Source organism: Chrysochloris asiatica, unplaced genomic scaffold, assembly GCF_000296735.1.
Source record: "Chrysochloris asiatica unplaced genomic scaffold, ChrAsi1.0 scaffold00065, whole genome shotgun sequence".
Lineage (NCBI taxonomy): Eukaryota > Metazoa > Chordata > Mammalia > Afrosoricida > Chrysochloridae > Chrysochloris > Chrysochloris asiatica.
Genome location: NW_006408583.1, coordinates 12,730,115 through 12,750,240, shown reverse-complemented (window position 1 = coordinate 12,750,240; position 20,126 = coordinate 12,730,115). Strand labels below are relative to the sequence as shown.

Sequence of the window (20,126 nt, the reverse complement as noted above, 5' to 3'; positions counted from 1 at the left end):
AGGAAACATTGGTTTATTGATATATCTCAAGGCCCTGTACAATATCGACCAAAAACCCAAACCAAGCCACTGTCATTGAGTCAATTCCAAGTCATAGTGACCCTGTATAGGGAGACGACATTTTGACAAGAGCAGATAGCCTCAAATTTCTCCTGCAGACCTGTTGGTGTGTTTGAACTGCTGACCTTGAGGGTAGCAACCCAACAACTAGTCCATGGTGCCACCAGCACTCCTTTGTACAGTATCTGTTGCTGATGTTGTTAAGTACTGTTAAGGTGTTTCCAACTCATAGCAACCTTGTGTAGGGATTCTAAGGAGCAACTGGTGGATTTGAACCACTGACTTTGTAGTAGCAGACCAGCGCTTATCCATACTGTTGTTGTTATTAGGTGCCGTGGAGTCAATTCTGACTCATAGCGACCCTGTACAGGGTTTCTGAGGCTATAAATCTTTACGGGAACAGAAAGCCTCCTCTTTTTCCCCACGGAACAGCTGGTAGCTTAGAACTGCTGACCCTGAGGTTAACAGCCTGATTCGTAACCACTAGGCTCTCAGAGCTCCTAGGACTCCACATATCTAGCATGTGGTAAATGCTCAATAAATATTTTTTCAACTGAATCACTGTCTTATGATTCTGTTCCAGCTGGTAGGTTCTGACCCCTAGTGCCCTATAGGATAGAGTAGAACAACCCATAGGGTTTTCTGAACAATCAACGTTGATGAGGGCAGCTCATCAGGCCTTCTCTCTCAGAGCCACCAGTGAATTTGAACCATGGACCCTTTGTTCAACAGCCAAGTGCTTCATTAACCATTGCACTACCAGAACTCCTAGAATCTTTAAGTGAGATGAAATTACTATTATTCTCCAGGCTAAGTTGACCACTGTCGCTGTTTTTCTCCCCAACTTTATGAATATTTCACACATTTTATAAAAATGCTAGGTTAGATGATCCTCCCTGTCCTTTCTAGCCCTGAGTGACTCTGGATTCTGTGACTATTGATTAGAGAAGAGAGAAAATGGTGTTGATCAATGAGCATTCTACCATGAGTCATGGTTTCTTCACAAATATCCTTGTGTTATTGTTAAATGCCGAAGAGCCCATTCCAACTCACAGTGACCCTGTATAGGGTTTCTGAGGGGCGGGTGGTGAGTTTGAACTGCTGACCTAGTGGTTTCAACCAATCTGTGATCCAGTATACATGCTATTTTCTAAGGCAGGGCCCCTCATAATTTGGCAATGCTTAGGAACAGTTATGGTTTTCCCAGGTGATGGGGGTCTGTTACTGATATCTGGTGTGGAAGAGCCCAGAAGTACTGTTAAATATCCAGCAATGCACAGGGCAACCTCCTGCAAAAAAAAAAAAAACAAAACGCTGGTAGTACTCAGGTTAAGAAAGCTTGTTCTTGATTAAGTAATAAATACTTTCTGATTTTATTTTATGGCTACTTGATCATTTACATGAAAGAATTAAGAACTGAAAGCAACATTTGAGGTTAAAACTAGTTTGGGGTTTGTGACATTAATCCACGTTAACAAGGGCCTGTGAACAAAGATACTTTGCCTCTCTCTGCCTCAGTTTCCTTGTTTCCCAAAGGGTAATAAAGATGCACTTCAAAGGGGCTAAATGAACCTTAATGAGGGCTCATTAAGTATTCCAAGTTTCATAGCGAAAGGCTTTATAGACACTAAACCAGTAGCTCAGTTATTATTCTTTTAACTCCATCTTCATTTATAGGCAAGTAGTATATGACTTAAGAAAATTGAAAAGCTAAAAAATATTTAACCAAGTTTTCAATCTAAAAGATATCCAAAGACGAAGCTATTAAGCACCATCATCTAATGCGATGGACACCTGTGTTTTTGTTCGCTTTTTTTCACAATAATGAGAAAGCGGTGCATTGGGCCAGGAGGCAGCAAACAAGTGATTTGGAATCCGATGCACCTTGCAACCACTTATGAGCATGTGACTACGGTCAGTTAGTTATTCAGTCTCCCTGGACCTCAGTTCTCATTATCTACAAATGAGGAGAATTATGCTGATGTCAAACAATTAGAATGAAAATTTGCTTATATGTATAAAGCACCTGTACACAGTGGGTGCTTAATAAGTGCTATTTTCCTTCCCCTTCTCTGTGTGTTCCTAAATCTAGTTTGGAGACAAGTACTTTAACTCCTGACTTGCAGGCAGCCTGTAAGATTTGTCTAGCCAACGGTTGGTTTCAACCTCTTCCCCTGAAAGGTGTTTCATAAAAGTTGCTGATACATTGCAAAGTTCGCCTGTCAGAAATTCCTTTTCTTTTTAAAATTTCATTTGTTAAGGTCAAGAAGGAATCCTGGAACATCTACTATGAACGTGGTCAGAGGGAGGGGGAACATCTGTGGTTCTGTGGTAGGATTTGTGCCTTCTGTGCGGGAGACCCCGGTTTGATTCCAGCCCTATACTCAGTCACCACCTGCCTCAGTGGAGGTTTGTGTGTTACTATGATGCTGAATAGGTTTCAATCTAAAATGTGTCCAAAGATGAAGCTTCCAGACTAGGAAGAAAAGACTGCTAAATTGCTTCCCCCAAAATCAGCCAATGAAAATCCTATGGCTCCTAATGGTTCAATCCACAACCAATCAGCAGGATTGCATTTTATATGGGGTCACCACACTAGGGATCCCATTCAAGGTACCTAGAAACAACAGAGGGCTGGTAAGAATCAGAGAAGCAGCCAGCTTTTCTTTTTATGCTCTTCATTCCATACTAATAAATATGGAAGACTTATTAGGAAAATGTGCTAGGCAGAATTAACTACACTGTGTGGTCTGCAAAGGTGCTTTGGATGAGTGATGGAGACCTGGGGAACATACTGGAAGTTCTACAGATCTTCTTGAGGTTCAAGCTGCATGAGAGGGCAGACAGAGTCTTACAAGTATGTGATGCCAACGCATGAGCCAATACTGTTAGTTTTGCTTTGAGGTCAAGAGGCCAGGGTGCACTTTGGGCTCTGCCACTTCCCCACCCACAGCTTCTGGACAACTACTTGGGTGTTTTGAGCTGACCTCTTATTCCTTAGCCCCCTCAGAAGGTTCAATTTTTGACAGCATATGTGACAGTCCGTAGCACAGGACCTGAAATGTAGGCACTTAGTCAAACCACAGTCTTTATGCAAATGTCCATTGATTTCAGTGTTATAAAATTGTTTCTATTTAGAATAAAGTGTTTCCCAAATGTACCCAGGACAAGAGGGCTGCGTGCGCCCTTCTGCCTGTGCTATACCATTCCGGGAGTGGGCGAAGACGTTCTACTGTCCTATCATGTGGAGAGCTGTGGCATATATGATCCCTCTCTGAACTTCTCAGTCAGGGCAAGCTTCCGATGACTTCAGGATGTGGCGGAGTTAAGCAAGCATAATCAAGCCAGCCAGCAATGGGATGACTAATTTTGTCAAAACCAGCTTTTCTTAACACTTTCTAAATGGAACACCTCTGGCTGGTTCAGGATTGGCATCCTGTAGTTATGCTGTGATACTACTAGTCAAGATTAGTAATGATCAAGATTCTGGGACCCACTGAACCTGGCTCCTTCTCATTCTTAAGAGCCCCCATTTTGTTCCAGATTGGTCCCATTGGAGTTCTTAGAGGTTTTTGATCCTTCAAATATGCAGAATACAAGTCTGTTAGCCCTGGTCTAAGCTAAAGAAAGGAGCGCAGTGGTTCTATCCAATAAACACTGGACTGTGAACCACAAGGTCTGCAGTTCCAGCCTGCCAGTCTCTCTGCAGGAGAAAGATGAGGCTTTCTGCTCCTGAGATTTAAAGCCTCGGAAACCTGATGCAGGGTCACTATGAGTTGGAATCAACTCCAGGTCACATAACAAGAAGCTTAAGAAACACACGATGTTCCACATCATTTTGTTTACTGTTTGTTTAGTAAGCATATCAATTTACATTGTGAATCATCCCAGAATCAAATTCTCATTCAAGGTGCGATTTAGCTGGCCACTAAATGTTTCCATTGCCTTTCCTGAAATGGTCAATTGTTGCATCCATATGAGTCGACAATAGAATGATCACTACAAGTTATGTTTACTTGGACTTGACTGTATGCAAGATGCTTTGGTATATTTTTGTCTTGTTTGTTTCTCTATATAAAGTGAGCTGTTACCCTCACTTTACAGATGAAATAGCCAAGATCTAAATAATTATCTAAATTCATGGCAGAATCCCAAACTCAGATTCTGTCTTTTGGTTTATAATCTATAAAATAACCCCCAGTGTGGTGGACACAGGAGCACCTTATGTTACTAACAGGACTCCGTAGCCTGTAGCCAATGTCTGGAGAGAGAGAAGGGAGATGGTTCTGCTACTTCCTTAGTCCAGTTCAGCCCAATCAGAAGACTGGCGGAGAAGGTCTGCAGGGCACTGAGGAAAACCATGGACTCACGTTAGCTAGGTCTGAATCCTAGCTCCTTCACTGATGTGCAGAATGAGCTTAGAAAAGTCATTTCACGTCTCTGTGCCTCCGTTTCCTCCTCTGTAAATTCTGGGTTATACTGGTAGTATAAGTGCCTAACTCGTAGGTTGTTATAATGATGACATTCATAGCAAGGAAATAAAGCTGGAAACCAAGACACTGCAAATGTACCAGGTGTGATTTCTATTGCAAATGTAACTACGGTCTTTTGGGTTGTGTTGGGAAGACAGCTCAGTCACTACTCACAAGGTTGTTTCTTTCTGGGAAATGTGCTCCTACTACAAAAAAACCCAAAAAAACCCCCAGCTTATAAATATGTTGGAAAGTTAAGGGACAATTATATCATTTAAGAATTATAAAGATAAATGCTGAGTCATCTCCACCTTCTTCCTTCCCCTTATCTACCTCAAAGAAAATAACCATATGTGTGAGAATCAAATCAAACTTTGATTTTGGATTAACCCTACATTGGTATTCGCTGCATCCTTTTGTTCCACTGATTCCAATCATTTCAAGTTGAATCGAAAGATCACTAGTATAGGCATTTATGGAAAACTGAAACGGAAGGCACGCTGAAGCCTATTGAAAACTCTCAATTAAAGTGAAAATTACATTAAGGACATGCTGCTGAGTTTCACCAATGGTCTGTTTGTTGTTCGGTGTCGGTGTCCCTGAACCTACTTCAACTCATAGTAATGCCCGGGGACAGTGGAGAATGATTCCATCAGATTTTCCGGATTGTCAATCTGTGACGCTGTAGGGTCAGCTCTGGACTTCAGACCACAAGGTCGGTAGTTCAAACCCACCAGCTACTCCTCAGAAACCTTATATAAGATTGATATGAGTCAGAACCGACTCAATGGCACTTCGCAAGTGCAAACAAATCTTTATAGGAGCTGATTGGCAGATTTTTCTCCCACAGAGCTGCTGAGTGGGTTTAAACAGCCATCCGTTGGTTAAGCACCCTTCCCACTTAAGCACTGTGTTACCCAGCTTATTTTAAGGCCTAAACCATCCTGACGGGCAATATCCTTTGTCACACTGAAAAGTGAGGAGGGGGTGGGGAACTACGCTCATCCAGCTCTCAATCAGCTCTGCCCTGCTCACGTGTGGAAGGCCAATAGAAAGTGGATCAATGTGCTTACGGTTTTCACCTGAACTATTAAAAAACAATTGTTAAAAAAAGGATGTAAATTTAATCCTATTTTTGGAAGTGGACTTCCCCTGCCCCCCAACATTTTCTTGAGAATTGGAAAATGTTTGTCTACAACCGACTCCATGGCACATAACAACAACAACAACAATTGCAAGGAGTTCCTCTACTTTCTCACAATGAGGAGTCCTTCCTCTTAGGCAAGAGCAGCATAGGGGATATTGTTGTTGTTGTGTGCCATGCAGTCGGTTCTGACTCATAGCGACCCTGTATAGGGTTTCTGAGGAGTGGCTGGTGAGTTTGAACCGCTGAAATTGGGGTCCAGCACTTATTCTACAGTGCCACACCAGGACTAAGGAGCTCTGGTAGCTAGTGGTTACAAATCGGGCGCTAACCTTACAGTCAGCAGTTCGAAACTACCAGCTGTTCCGCAGGAGAAAGATGAGGCTTTCAGCTCCGGTAATGATTTACAGCCTCGCAAACCCTGTAGCTATGAGTTGAAACCATCTTCACGACACACAACAACACCAGGACTCCATATGGGTATTGTGGTTGTTGTTGTTGAGTACCATCAAGTCCGTTCTGACTCATAGCGACTCTGTATAGGGTTTCTGAGGAGCAGCTGGTGAGTTTGAACTGCTGACCTTGTGGTTTGAAGTCCAGTGCTGATCCTACAGGCGTCCATACTGGGTGGTAGACATCCCTTTTAGTTTTAAAATTTCAGGATTGCATTTGAGTCTTAGGGCCAGGTCCTCTTTCTTTACTCCTACTTCCAGGATCCTAGAACTGTGTGCCTGGCATATAGAACCCATCGGTAGGAATCTTTGGAATTAATAAACCTGGGGAAGGCCAGATACTGCATTTCATCTGGGGATGCATTTTGTTAGAGGCAGCCAGGTTTTCTAACAATGACTACAGAGACCTCTGCTGGCGAATGGTGGGATTACAAGTTCAGGTGGTAACTGCTGTCAAGTGGAATCCCACGCATAGTGACTCTGTACGGGGCTTCCAAGGAGCAGCTGATGTGTTTGAAATGTCCACCTTATGGTTTCAGTCCAGTGCTGATCCTACAGTGACACACATGTAGATGGTGTGGGGAAGGGGAAGCAAAGATAAAAAGAGTCCAGGGGTTCATTTCTCAGCTCTTTTCTGTTCCTCTGTTCACATTCCATCCTACGCACACTAACAGGCCTGTGCCCACCATAGTATAGGGTGTGCAGTGGGACTAGGACATGGCCAACACTAAACTAGTGTTAGAGGTGACTGGGAATTATGTCTAATGCAAACAGTACAAGAACTGAACTCTGATTCATCTTTCTGTAATCATCTGTGAGCAAGTTCATATTCAAGGTCTACATTCAAGCAAAGTTAGATTAGGCATGGAGCGAGTAAAAGTTCTGTGATCTGTGAGTCTGGTTAATTTTTAAGATTTGTTACTCTTCTTAGTTCTGGGCCATATATGAGTATGCTATACACAGTCTAAGTGTCACTTAATACCTCTCCACGTGTATTTTTCTCCATACACTGTCTTCATATCACCTGGGTCAGCAGTTCAATCTCGCCAGCTGCTTCTTGGAGACCTTATACAAGGTAGCTATGAGTTGGAACTGACTCCAAGGCACTTAACAACAATAACAACAACAGGTAATTCAGGGCGTGCAGTGGCTCCACATGATAAGCACTGGACTGCGAACCACAAGGTCCATGGTTCGAACCCATCAGCAGCTCCACTGGAGAAAGATGAAGCTTTCTGCTCCCGCAAAGATTTAAAGCCTTGGAAACCCAATACAGGGTTGTTATGAGTAAGAACCAACTTAACGACACTTAACAACATAACCAAGTGTCATACATAGTCTAAAAGTTAACAGTTGTTCTATTATTAAGTCGTAATTTTTTTAAAAAAGGAGTTCTGGTAGCGTAGTGGTTACAAATCAGGCGGCGAACAGTAAGATCAGCAGTTCGAAACTACTAGCTGTTCCGCAGGAGAAAGATGCAGCTTTCTGCTCCCGTAAAGAGTTACAGCCTCAGAAACCCTGTACAGGGTCGCTATGAGTCAGAACTGACTCCACAACACATAATAACGACGACAACAACAACAATTAAAAAAAAAAAAACTTTCCTAAATAAATCCTAAGAGCTTGTGAAATGACCTATTTGTTTATCCTCTTAGGTTCCACTTGAAAGAGACAGTTTCGTTTTTCCTACTCTGAGCTATTCTGGACATTTGTAAGGGAAAGAGAAGATAATTTGCTAAACTTTCTTATCCCATTCTTCCTAGCCACAGCAGTCAGTCCTCTAGACTTCTGTGGTTATTAACAGACCCCTAGAGGAATCTCTCACTGCACAATTTATGCCTGAGCTCAGACCTGAACGCCACACAGCAGCCTCAACATCTCAAAGTACATGTGCTCGCATCCATAATCTGGATGAGTCAATATTATACAACTTCATTTTTAATGTTTCCATAGTCATAGTCTTTAAAGCTAATGGCTACTCCACTACTAAGCAGTAATTTTTTTAAAAAATCTCTTTCCAAAAGAAATCCTGTGAGTTTGTGAAATGACCTATTTGTTTATCCTGTTAAATTCAATTTGAAGAGGTACTTCAGCTTTCCCTGCTCAGAGCTATTGAATAAGCAAAATCACTTGCATTTGAGGTGGGGCAGAGTTCCCAGTAGAGTCCATGATTTGAAATTCCATGACATCTGAATTGACTTGCAATGATGGGTTCATGACATAAAGAATGGTCTTACTATTTAAGTCCTTTTGACTGAAATTTTCATGGATAAATTCACCTATATAAAAAAAAAAAATCAGTGAATCTCATGGGTAGTCACACAAAACATTAAATGAGAGCTGAAAATTGTATGGCTATTATATTAAAACGACTTCTGGTATGGAGCTGCAGGATAAACAATGGGCTACTAACCTCAAGGTTGGTGGTTCAAACCCTCCAGCTGCTTCTTAAAAACCCTATCCAGGGTCTCTATGAGTCAGAACTAACTCACTTAACAACAACAACAATTGTATTCTAAATACAGTTTTAAAGCACAAAGTCCATTTAAAAAAAAAGAAACTAACATTATTGCATCTAGCTCATAAAATATATAAAGAATGCATTCATTCTGTGCCATTCTGTTTTCTGACGCATTGAAATCAGTGTCTCCAAAGTCAGAAAAAATACACAGTTCGGGTCAATCACGGGGGGGGGGGGCAATTTAAAAATAAACTGACATCATTTAGAATTCATGATAGAAGCAAAAATAGTTAAAATATGAATGAGGTCTGACACACAGTTTCTCGGAATATATTACAATCTGGTGATTTTAACAAAAAGACCTGTGATCGATAAAAAGCTGTGTATGAGAATTTGGTTTCCCCCTCAAGATGAATTTAGGGAAGTTGGGCTTTAAACCTTCTTTAGCACTAACACTGTTCATAAACTGCACCTATCAGTAAGTCCTGAAGAGTGTTTACCAATTGGGCATGGACTTAATTAAGTGACTCCCTAGCACCGTCAGCCACTGGGTGTTTTAAAATGAACAATTACAAAGATTAAAGAAGCCATAAGTACCTGTTGTTATGTTCTCCAGATGCCCATGATGTGGGCCTCGTAAAAGCTTAAAGATGATCTGATTATCCTTGGTGTTCTGGGCAGAAGCCTTCAGTACACGAGATGTGATGTAAATCCCGTAACAGCCATTTTTCAGGAGTCCCACTTGTGACGGAGAATGTAAGTGTGTGATCCAGGGAGCCGTGATGTCCACCTGGTCCACCTACATCACCAATAGTGACATGCAGTGTTACACAACGGCTTCTCACTCACATGCATCTGAGATGTTGCAGTCCAACCATGACAGTTCAACTCTCTCGAGTTTCAGAGTCTCAGTCTCCTCTTTTGTTAATTTCCACTAAAGACTAGGATAAACATGAATGGAAAACATTTGTTCTATTTACGACCCCCTCAGCATCTGTATAGTGCCTGGATCAGAGGCCAACTTTCCATTTCAAACTTTGACCCAACTTTGTCTTTGTTTCCACCCCCCCCCCTACTTCCTTTCTCTCTTCATTAGTAAAACACTGTCTGAATAATAGTTCAGTTAATATTTGCTGAATTAATAAATTAAGTTGGGTCCAAGAATGGCATTGCAAAATTGTTAGCTCCACAGAAAGATGTCTCCATTTTCCCAATATTTAGTGAACTTCAGAAACAGACTTATAGGGATTTTAAAAGGTATAGAACTCTTTTTGGTATGTTATTGCTCAATTGGCAAAAATGCTGACTAAAAATAGAAATAGTAAGAACAAAGTGAAAGGTGATTATGTGAAGATGGATACTTGTTTCCAGTTAACTAACGTTGATGTTGATATTAAGTGCTGGCCCATAGCGACCCTGTGTAGGGTTATGAAGATGGCGTATGAGAAATTACACATGAGTCAGCACAAGGATATAGGTTCAAACACCGTAAAGGGCCTCATTTAGCTGTGGTGGTCTATAAGGAGGCTCAGCACATTCTATAGACAACTTGTAGGTTATATATGGAGTGATTTTGAATACAAATACTGATACTAGCAAATAAGGATAAGAATATTACTTTCATTTCCCTCTCGTTTAATCTTACAATGTATTTTGTATATTATGGAATAAGTCACTATTTTTAGTAAGTAATATATAGAATGGAATTGAGAAATATCCATAGCGTAGTGTTAATTGGAGGAAGGAAGCAAGTTATAGAAGATAACTGTAACACAATTTTTGTTAAAAATAAATTATATATATATATATATATATGTTGTTGCTAAGTTCTGTTGAGTCAGTTCCAACTCATAGCAATCCCGTGTAGGGTTTCCAAGGAACAGCTGCTGAACAGCTGACCTTGCAGTTCAGACTGACCTTGCAGTCCAGTGTTTCTCTTCTTGCACCACACCTAGACACTCTCCTCTCTCTCTCTTGACATATATATAATATATATCACACACACACTCACACACTCACACACATACATTTATTGTTGTTAAGTGCCTTCAAGTTGGTTCCAACTCATAGTGACCCTGTATAGGTTTTCCAAGGAGCAGCTAGTGAGCTTGAACCGCCAACCTTGAGCTTCAAACCGACCTTGCAGTCTGGCACATTAGCCCACAGTTACACACACACACACACACACACACACACACACACATATGCAAATATCTGGAAGCATTTCACAAGATAGTTCACTCATTTCAAGGTATAGAAAAATTGCAACTCCATCTTTGTGTATTTCTATGCAGAATTTTGTGATAACTACACTTTTTTTTTTCTTTTAAATTGGCCAAGTTATTTTCTAAAAATAAAAATAATTAGGCAGTATGGTAGTAAATGATTAGAAAAGCAGATTTTTTTATGTTTTGCTGGTAAGGGTGCAAATTAGTGAAAATTTTATGAAAAGAAATTTGGCAAAAAACAAAGAATTCTAAAAATGTATGTACATATGCTTTGAGTCACAAAGTTTCCCTTTATGAGTGTATCCTGTGGGGAAAATTAGATGTATGCACAAAAATGTGTGTGTGTGTGTATCAAGTTGTTTTATAGTCAATTTTCACTCACAATGACCCCATGCGGGTCACAGCAGAACTGGGCTCCAGAGAGTTTTCAGTGCCTGATTCTTCAGAACTAGGTCATCAGGCATCTCTTCTGAGATGTCTCTGGGTGGGCTTGAGCCAAGTGTATTTACTGTTTGCACTACCCAGAGATTTCATGTATGTGTATGTGTGTGTAAGACTGCATATGGATATGCAGATATACTTATATATACATACATGTGTGCCCCAACTCGTCTGTCAGTTTGTTGTACTTTGGTGGCTGGTGTGTTGCTGTGATGCTGGAAGCTATGCCACTAGTATTTTAACTACCAGCAGGGTCACCATAGGTAGACAAGTTCAACTGAGCTTCCAGACTAAGACAGACTATGAAGATGGAGAGACGGACTACTTCTGAAAATTTAGCCACAGAAAACCTTATGAATAGTAGAAAAACACTGTCAAACCGCACTAGAATATTACCTGTTGAAACATTGTGAATAGCACCATAATATTGTCAGGTATAATTTCCAAAGATGAGCCCCTAGGGTTAGAAGGCACTCAAAATACAATTGGGAAGAAGCTGCCCCTTCAAAGTAGAGTTGATCATGATGATACAAACTCAATAAAGCTTTGGGACCTTCATTTGCTAATAGGGCACAACTCAAAATGAGGAGAAACCGCTGTAAATACCCATTAGTAATCAGAACATGGAAGGTACAAAATATGAATCTAGGAAAAGTGGAAATTGTCAAAAATGAAATGGAACACAAAAAGATAGATAGATTAGTGAGCTGAAATGGACTGGTATTGGCCATTTTGAATCTAACAATTATATCGTTTACTATGCCAGGAATGAAAAATTGAAGAGGAATGGCATCACATTCATCATCAATATGAACATTTCAAGACCTAGCTGGAAGTATAATGTTGTCTGTGATAGGATAAAATCCAAACACCTATAAGGAAGACCAGTTAATACCACAATTATTCAAATTTCTGCACCAACCACTAAAGCCAGTGATGACAAAATTGAAGTATTATACCAATTTCTTCAGTTTGAAATTGATTTAAAAAAAAAATGCAATGATAATTACTGGTGACTAGCATGCAAAGGCTGAAAACAAAGAGATAGGATAAGTATATGGAAAATATGGCCTTGGTGATAGAAATGATACTGGAGATCACATGATTGAATTTTTCAAGACCAATAAATTTCTTCATTGCAAATATCTTTTTTAAAAAGCATAAAGACAACTATATACATGATTTCACCAATGGAATATACATAAATCAAATTGACTCTATCTGTGTGAAGCAATGGTAGAAAAGCTCCATATCATCAGCCAAAACAAGGCCAAGGGCAGAGTGTGGATCAGACCATCAATTGCTTATATGCAAGTTCAGGCTGAAGCTGAAGAAAATTTAAACAAGTCCACGAGATCCAAAACACGATCTTGGACATACCTGACCTGAATTTAGAGATAATCTTAAGAAGAGATTTGATGCATTTGTTGCTAACGACTGACATCAAGAGCATCATACAGGAAGAAAGCAAAAATGTCATTAAGAAGAAAAGAAAGAAGGAAAAGACTAAACTTGTTGTCAGAAGAAACCCTGAAAGTTGCTCTTTAGCATAGAGATGCTAAAACAAATGGAAGACATGAGGAGGTAAAAGAGCTGAACAGAAAATTGCAAAGGGCTGATCAAGAAGACAAAGTCAAGTACTATATTCAAATGTGCAAAGACCTGGAGTTAGAAAAACAAAAGGGAAAAACACACTCAGTCTTTCTCAAGCTTAAAGACTACACAAAAAATTCAACCCTTGACTTGCAATATTGAAAGATTCTATGGGCAAAACATTGAATATTGCAGAAAGCATCAAAAGAAGATAGAAGGAATACACCGTTACTGTCCCATAAAGAAATGGTTGATGTTCAACCATTGCAATAACTAACATGTAATCAAGAGTCAATGGTACTGAAGAAGTCCAAGTTGCTTATGTGGATCAACACTCAAAATTATTGTTAAAAAAAAAATAAGACAAAGCATACTGGTTAGGAAGAGACTAGAGGAACCTGAGACTATAGCCCTTGAACATCATTCACGTGTGGACAGGAACTCAACCTTGTGGCCCAACTTTCAGTCAAGCAGTAGATTTGTAACGGGGGACTACACAGGCAAGGTATGCTCACTATGAATTATGGGATGGCCAATCATTCAAAATTAAAAGGGCAACATTTACCTATCACAAAGTTGAGAAGGTTTGGGAAGGTAGGTGGAATGGAAATAGGAGTTCTGGTAGCATAGTGGTAGTTAAGTGCCATTGAGTCGGTTCCGACCCATAGCAACCCTGTATAGGGTTTACAAGGAGAGGCTGGTGAGCTTGAACCGCTGAGCTTATGGCTCAAACCGACTTTGCAGTCCAGCACACTAACCCACAGTGCCACACTAGGACTCCAACCTCAAGGTTAGCAGTTTGAAACTACCAACTGTTCTATGGGAGAAAGATAAGGCTTTCTGCTCCCATAAAATTTACAGCCTTGGAAACCCTATGCAGGGTCACTATTAGTTGGAACCGACTCCGTGGCGTATAACCAACCAACTAAAGATCTAACTCTAGTTACATAGTCTTCTATTGTGTCTCTGGTCCTCTTATTGTTTCTCTTGCAGTAAAATGTTTGCTCATCTTACTGAACCTCTAACTTTTTCAAAAGTAGGTCATGCTCAGTATACCACAGACATTTTCCACTATTAATGTACTAAGACATTTGTTTTTTAAAGGAAGGTTGTGTCCTTATGATAATTCATGTTAGATTTACTGAAAAATCATCATAGAAAGAACGAAGTATAGGAAGAAGTTAACAATGATCCTTTCTCGTTCACCCTCCAGTTCCCATCCCTTTAAAAAAGATGGCAGGAATCCGTTGCAGTGTCTTGATTAACAAACGTGGCTTTCCTACAAAATGAATGTCAAGTGATACCCACAGACACCAACAGAATGCACCTAGGACTTGTAGTTGTTAACTGCAGTCGCTTTGCCTTGGGTCACCAGGCACCCATCTTGCTGGCCATAAAAGTAGTATATTTCTACTTGAGAGATTTGTTTGGAGCAATTCACTGCTCACTGGTGGTTGTCACCACACTAACATGCAAAGGACTGAGGATGTCCTCTCTCTTGCACAGCTGATAGGGGTCAGTCATTTCCTAAGCTTACTTGGTCTGTTTGTTTACAGAGACCACAGAATTCAGGAGCAGAATGGGAAAACGAATGTTTCTTTGTGAGGGTTTTATACAATAGGGATTTTTTTTTTAAATAAGGAAAACCTTGTACTTTAGATGAAATAAAAGAGAGAGAGAGAGAGAGATGTTTACATTTATCCAGTATTTTCCTTTCAGTAAATTCTGCAACTTCCAAGAGGTAACTTGGATGGTTAGGCTTTTTGAGGTGGACGTTGGGGTTGAAAGAAACCTGATTTAAGTTCTGGCACCTTCTCCAAACTCTACTCTCTTTGCCATCTCTGCTCTGGAGTACACAGGAAGCTCTGATGCCTGTACTCAGAACTCATGTTGTTGTTGTTGTTTAGTACCGTGGAGTTGGTTCCGACTCATAGTGACCCTGCTCAGGGTTTCTGAGGCTGTAAATCTGTATGGGAGCAGAATGCCTCATCTGTCTCTCAAGGAACCGCTGGTAGTTTCCAACTGCCGACCTTGAGGTTAGAAGCCCGATTCGTAACCACTACGCTACCAGAGCTCCTTACTCAGAACTCATACCTCCTACAAATATGCAACCAAATAGACCAGATGATTATTCGTGTTTGAGAGTAGCATGGCATCTCTCAACCTAGGGGAGAGAGAGAGGAGGCCATAAAGAGAAAGTAAGACTAGACGATGAGGTGGGATTTATAATAATGAAAACATACTAGAAAAAGGAACAGAAACACGGCCATTTTACTACATACAAAGCACTTCATACACACCATATCAGCATCATCGATTGGCTCTTCACAACTTAGTTACATTTTCTGGCCCTCCCTGGTGCCAAAGACTCACCCTGCACCCACTCTGTGTTGTCGTGACTCCTCATTCTCCTACTCAGATCTCACCTTAGCAAGAGACTACAGAGTAAGGGGGATATCTGCATATTTTACATAACCAGCAAACAGTGGTGGAAGTCTGTAATCCAGGGTGAACAACATCCAAGGAGCTTGTATTCAAGGGTTTGAGAGGAAGAACATGCATGAACTGTTATGATTAATATATATAAGTCCTCCAATAATCAGTGAAATAATTGACACAAATTTGGCAGTGTAGAGACATCAAAAGGAACAAAAAAATTGGGGATCAGATTGAGCTCTGCTATGTATCTTTGATGACTTTAACCTCTGAATCTCAGTTCCCTCATCTATAAAATGGAGATAATGAAACTTGACTCATTAAACAGGATTCCTATAAAGTGTGTCTGATCTATAGTAAGCACTACAAAAGTGTGGTTCTGCTGTTCCTCCCCTCCTCACTATTATGTGTGCAAGAACGATACCGCCTTGTATGTTTTCATGTACTTAGTTGAGAACCACTGAGATGCCAGTAGATGATATGGCCCAACAAGCGTTATCATAACAGGAAACCAGTTGTTAAGTCGATTCTGATTCATGGTCATCCTGTGTGTCTCAGAGTAGACCTGTGTTCTGTGGGGTTTGCGATGGTTGCTTTTATGGAAGTAAAGTCACCAGGTGTTTTTAGATGGACATCATTTCCATCACCCACTGAATATCTAATATGTCTAATATGCTAGTGGCCTGGGTATGCCAGAAATTCAAGCAGTGTTCAGAAGAGGGCATGGAAACAGGACTATTACTGCTGATAATCAGATAGATCTTGAATGAAAGTAAAGAATAGAAAAATGTTTGCCTGTGTTTCATTGACTATACAAAGGCATTCAACTGTGTGGATCATAATGAACTATGGACAACATTCAAAGAGTGGGAATTCTAGAACACTTAACTGTGCTCATGCTGACCAAGAGGCGGTTGTTTCAACAGAGCAAGGGGCTACTGAGGGGTTTAAAATAAGGAAGGCTGTGTGTCAGGGTTGTATTCTTTCACCATACTACCATTCAATCTGTATGCTGAGCAAATGATCTAAGAAGCTAGACAACATAAAAAAGAACCTGGCATCAAGAATGGAGGAAGACTCATCAACAACATGTGATAAGCAGGTAACACAGATAACACAACCTTACTAGCTGAGAGTGAAGAAGACTTGAAGCACTTACTAATGAAGATCAAAGACTACAGCCATCAGTGTCTATACCTCAATAGAAAGAAAACAGATATCCTTACAACTAGGCCAATAAGCAATTTTAGGAGAAATGGAAAGAATATTGAAGTTGGCAAAGATTTCATTTAACTCGGAGCCACAATCAATGCTCGTGGATACAAGTTGAAAACCCAAACAGTGTATTGCATTGGACAAATCTGCTGCAAAAGACCTCTTTAAAGTGTCAAAAATGTCACTTTGAGGACTGAAGTGCACCTGACCCAAAATACCCAGCCATGGTATTTTCAATCAGCTTATATGCATGCAAAAGTTGGATACTGAACAAGACAGACCTAAAAAGAATTGATGTCTTTGAATTATAGTATTGGTTAAGGATATTGAATATACCATGGACAGCCAGGAGAACAAACAAATCTGTCTTTGAATAAATGCAGCCAGAATGCTTCTTAGAAGCAAGGATGGTGAGACTTTGTCTCATGTATTTGGGACATTATCAAGAGGGACCCATCATTGGAGGACATCATGCTTGGTAAAGTAGAGGGACAGCAAAAAAGATGACGCCTCCCAACAAGATAGATTGACATGCTGTCTGAAACAATGCGCAGCAATGATTGTGAGGATGACTCAGGACCAGTCAGTGTTTGGTTCTATTTCAAATTCACTGTAGACCAAAGAGTCATACTTAGAGATAATCATAGAGAACTTTTCTGCCCAGGTATCCTTGCTAGTCGTCATTGCAAGGAATTAGCAAGTCAATCCCGACTCACAGAGTTGGGGCTACTGAGTTGAAATCAATACAGCAGCATCCAACAACAACTGACAACTGGATATGCAGGTTTTTTTCAATGAAAGAAGAGTTGATCCAAAAGAGTTAAAGAGTTTATCTAAGGTCACCCAGTGAACCTGATAGGGCAGAAATTCTAGCCTACTTTGTCTGACCCCAAAGCGCATTGTTCTCTTCCTCTTTTCCGAGCAGATAGCCCCTGAGTTATAATTTATTCAAGTTACAATCAGACACATTTGTGGCTGTCTGGTTTTGTTGTTGTTTCACATGGTATGTTTAGTAACATGTCCTGCAAGCACTGTTGTTGCTGGGCATGATTTGTTATCACTATCAGATGTCCACTCACATACATTTATAGCCAATGTTTCCTAGTCCTAAAGGCAAATAAAAATTGGATTTATAAAATATTGATAATAAAAGCAATAAAGAAAGAGGAATTCAACTTACATCAGAAATTACATACACCAGAGCCATCAGAAAGAAACCCTGTTATAAATCAGGGACACCTGTACTACCAGAGACTCATGGTCACCCCATGAGCCTATAAGGGACCAAACCTGCTTTCTTCATGATTAACATGCCCAGTTCTTTTCCTAGTGTCTGGCAGGCTGTATACGCACAATGTGTATCTGAATGAAAGAGGAAAGGGAATAGGAGATGGTTCTTCTCGAAGTCATGTCTCTGGTAATGAACTGTCTGCCATACTTGCCTGGATGATGAATGAAACAGGTTCTTCCCACACTCTTCCATCTACAACAAAGCCTTGGTTTGTTCTATCTGTAGCAACAAAAGTAAATCGGTCCATCTGGGAATCTTCTCCTGAGTGCCTATATGCCACGTTCCTGCTGTCCACGTCCTGTTGAGTGAAATTGGGTTGAAGTAGCACTGTCCCCCGCAGGTACAGCTGGCCATGTTGTGGGAGCTGGATAAGCAGGAAGCTGAGTCTCTCCAGTGGGGTGTCAGGGTCGGTCAGCTGCAGGAGCTCAGGGGAAATGAGGCCTGTAGCCCCTTGGACCAGTCTCAACCCCTTGTTCCTTGTCACCACAGGCAAAGCCTTGTCCACGGTTTCGAGTGTGACCTCAAAGACCCCATGCTTCGTCCGCAGTCCATTGCTGACAATGAATCTGACAAAGAGAGGCAAGGCAGCCTTCAGCATGGATTCTTGTTTCACCATCTACTGGAATGAAATGATAACAATACACACCTTTACTAAAGGATATGTTGGGTTGTGATTCAAATGAAAAATCAAAGGCAGTTCTTTCAGAAGGATGCCTTTCTGCTGTTAAACCATTCACCGAATAGTACATATATTGACCATTCTATGCCCAAAGGTATTTTTCAGAAACATTGATGGTACACTAGGGGATTGTTGTTGTTGTTGTCAGGTGCCATCGAGTCAGAACTGACACTAGGGGATGGAGTAAGCTAATTGTGGCAACAATATTTTTCAGGTTCACCAGTAGTTAGCATAGGTCCTTGCTCCAAGTGAATCTATTAAATGAGTTTGAAGAATACACCCATTTTATATATTTGTAATTTTGCAATTTTATCTTCATGGATTACAAGAAGCTAAACATTAAAGGCTGATAACTAGGGGCCAAAGGAGCTCTGGTAGCATAGCGGTTATGAATCAGGCTGCCAACCTCAAGGCCAGCAGTTCAAAACTACCAGCTGTTCTGCGGGAGACAGATGAGGGGTTCTGCTCCCGTAAAGATTTACAGCCTCGAAAACCCTGTGCAGGGTCACTATGAGCCGGAACCGACTCCACAGCACTAAACAACAACAACAACTGGGGGCCAAACCCAATAAAATGCTGAGCATGCTGGTTTTGGCTAAGCTACTGTACTGGTGGTGGTGGTTGTGTGCTACCAAATCGGTTCCAACCCACATAGACCCTGTTTAGGGTTTCCGAGGCTGCACATCTTTATGGGAGCAGCGACTTTGCGGTTAGCAGCCCAGCTGGTGATCCACTCTGCTATCAGGACTCCTTAGCCCCTGTACTAGTGTGTGCATATTTTTATGATGAATTTTCTAAGGGCATATCCTACTACCCACTCATAGGATCTTCTCTAACTCATCTCCATTCTCTGGGCTTCATTTTTATTCTTTGGTAAAAGAAGTGGGATGGACCAGACAGTAACTAAGGACTATCTGATCCTAAAATATTACTTGTGGTTTTATCCTTTGCAGTCTATATGTGCCTTTATATTTTACCCTTAAGATTTGTGAGAGTTCTGTTAGATGAGGACACTAATCCTTGTGTTAGAAAAAAGAAAATTACAGCAGAAACGTCCAGAAACTTGGTGTAAGACTGTACGTCAGGTAGGAAACAGAGCTGGAACTAGAACCCAGATCTTCTGACCCCACACCCCTCTGTCCTTGCAGCATGTTTAATAAATGCTGGGTTTTTAAAAAACAAAAACAGAGAAATTGATACAAAATGAGAGAGATAATCGCGTGGTAAGCAAAATCTCTCAGGCAGTATTGGGTTTGTGATACCTTAAGGTGTTTCTGAGTGTATGGATCACTGGAACATATTTCACTTACCACTGCCAATCTCAAAATTAAACTAATTCAAATTATCTTTAGAATATTTCAATACATAACTTTTATTTTAAGGAGAATTTAGAGTATTGTGAAATTAAGCAAACAAGAAACAATATTACAACTCTAAAATATTAGGAAACCACTACTATTGGGATCCACAAATTCACCATGTTGTTGTTGTTAGGTGCCATTGAGTTGTTTCCAATGCATAGCGACCTTATGCACAGCAGAACGAAACACTGCCCAGTCCTGGGCCAACCTCACAATTGTTGCCATGCTTGAGCCCACTGATGCTGCCACTTGGCCAATCCATCTCGCTGGGGGTCTTCCTCTTTTTCTATGAC

The 20,126-nt window shown here is 40.7% G+C and overlaps 1 protein-coding gene across 1 annotated transcript in view; it reads right to left on the bottom strand.

Moving 5' to 3' along the window:
- The window catches only part of FREM1 (FRAS1 related extracellular matrix 1), a 173,100-nt gene that overhangs the window by 40,871 nt on the left and 112,103 nt on the right, over positions 1-20,126 (bottom strand). The window contains exons 24-26 of the mRNA XM_006864507.1: positions 17,945-18,359; positions 9,187-9,388; positions 8,263-8,407 (exon numbers count right to left, since the gene is read on the bottom strand). Coding sequence (XP_006864569.1) covers positions 8,263-8,407; positions 9,187-9,388; positions 17,945-18,359 — 762 coding nt within the window. The remainder of the gene's footprint in view (positions 1-8,262; positions 8,408-9,186; positions 9,389-17,944; positions 18,360-20,126) is intronic.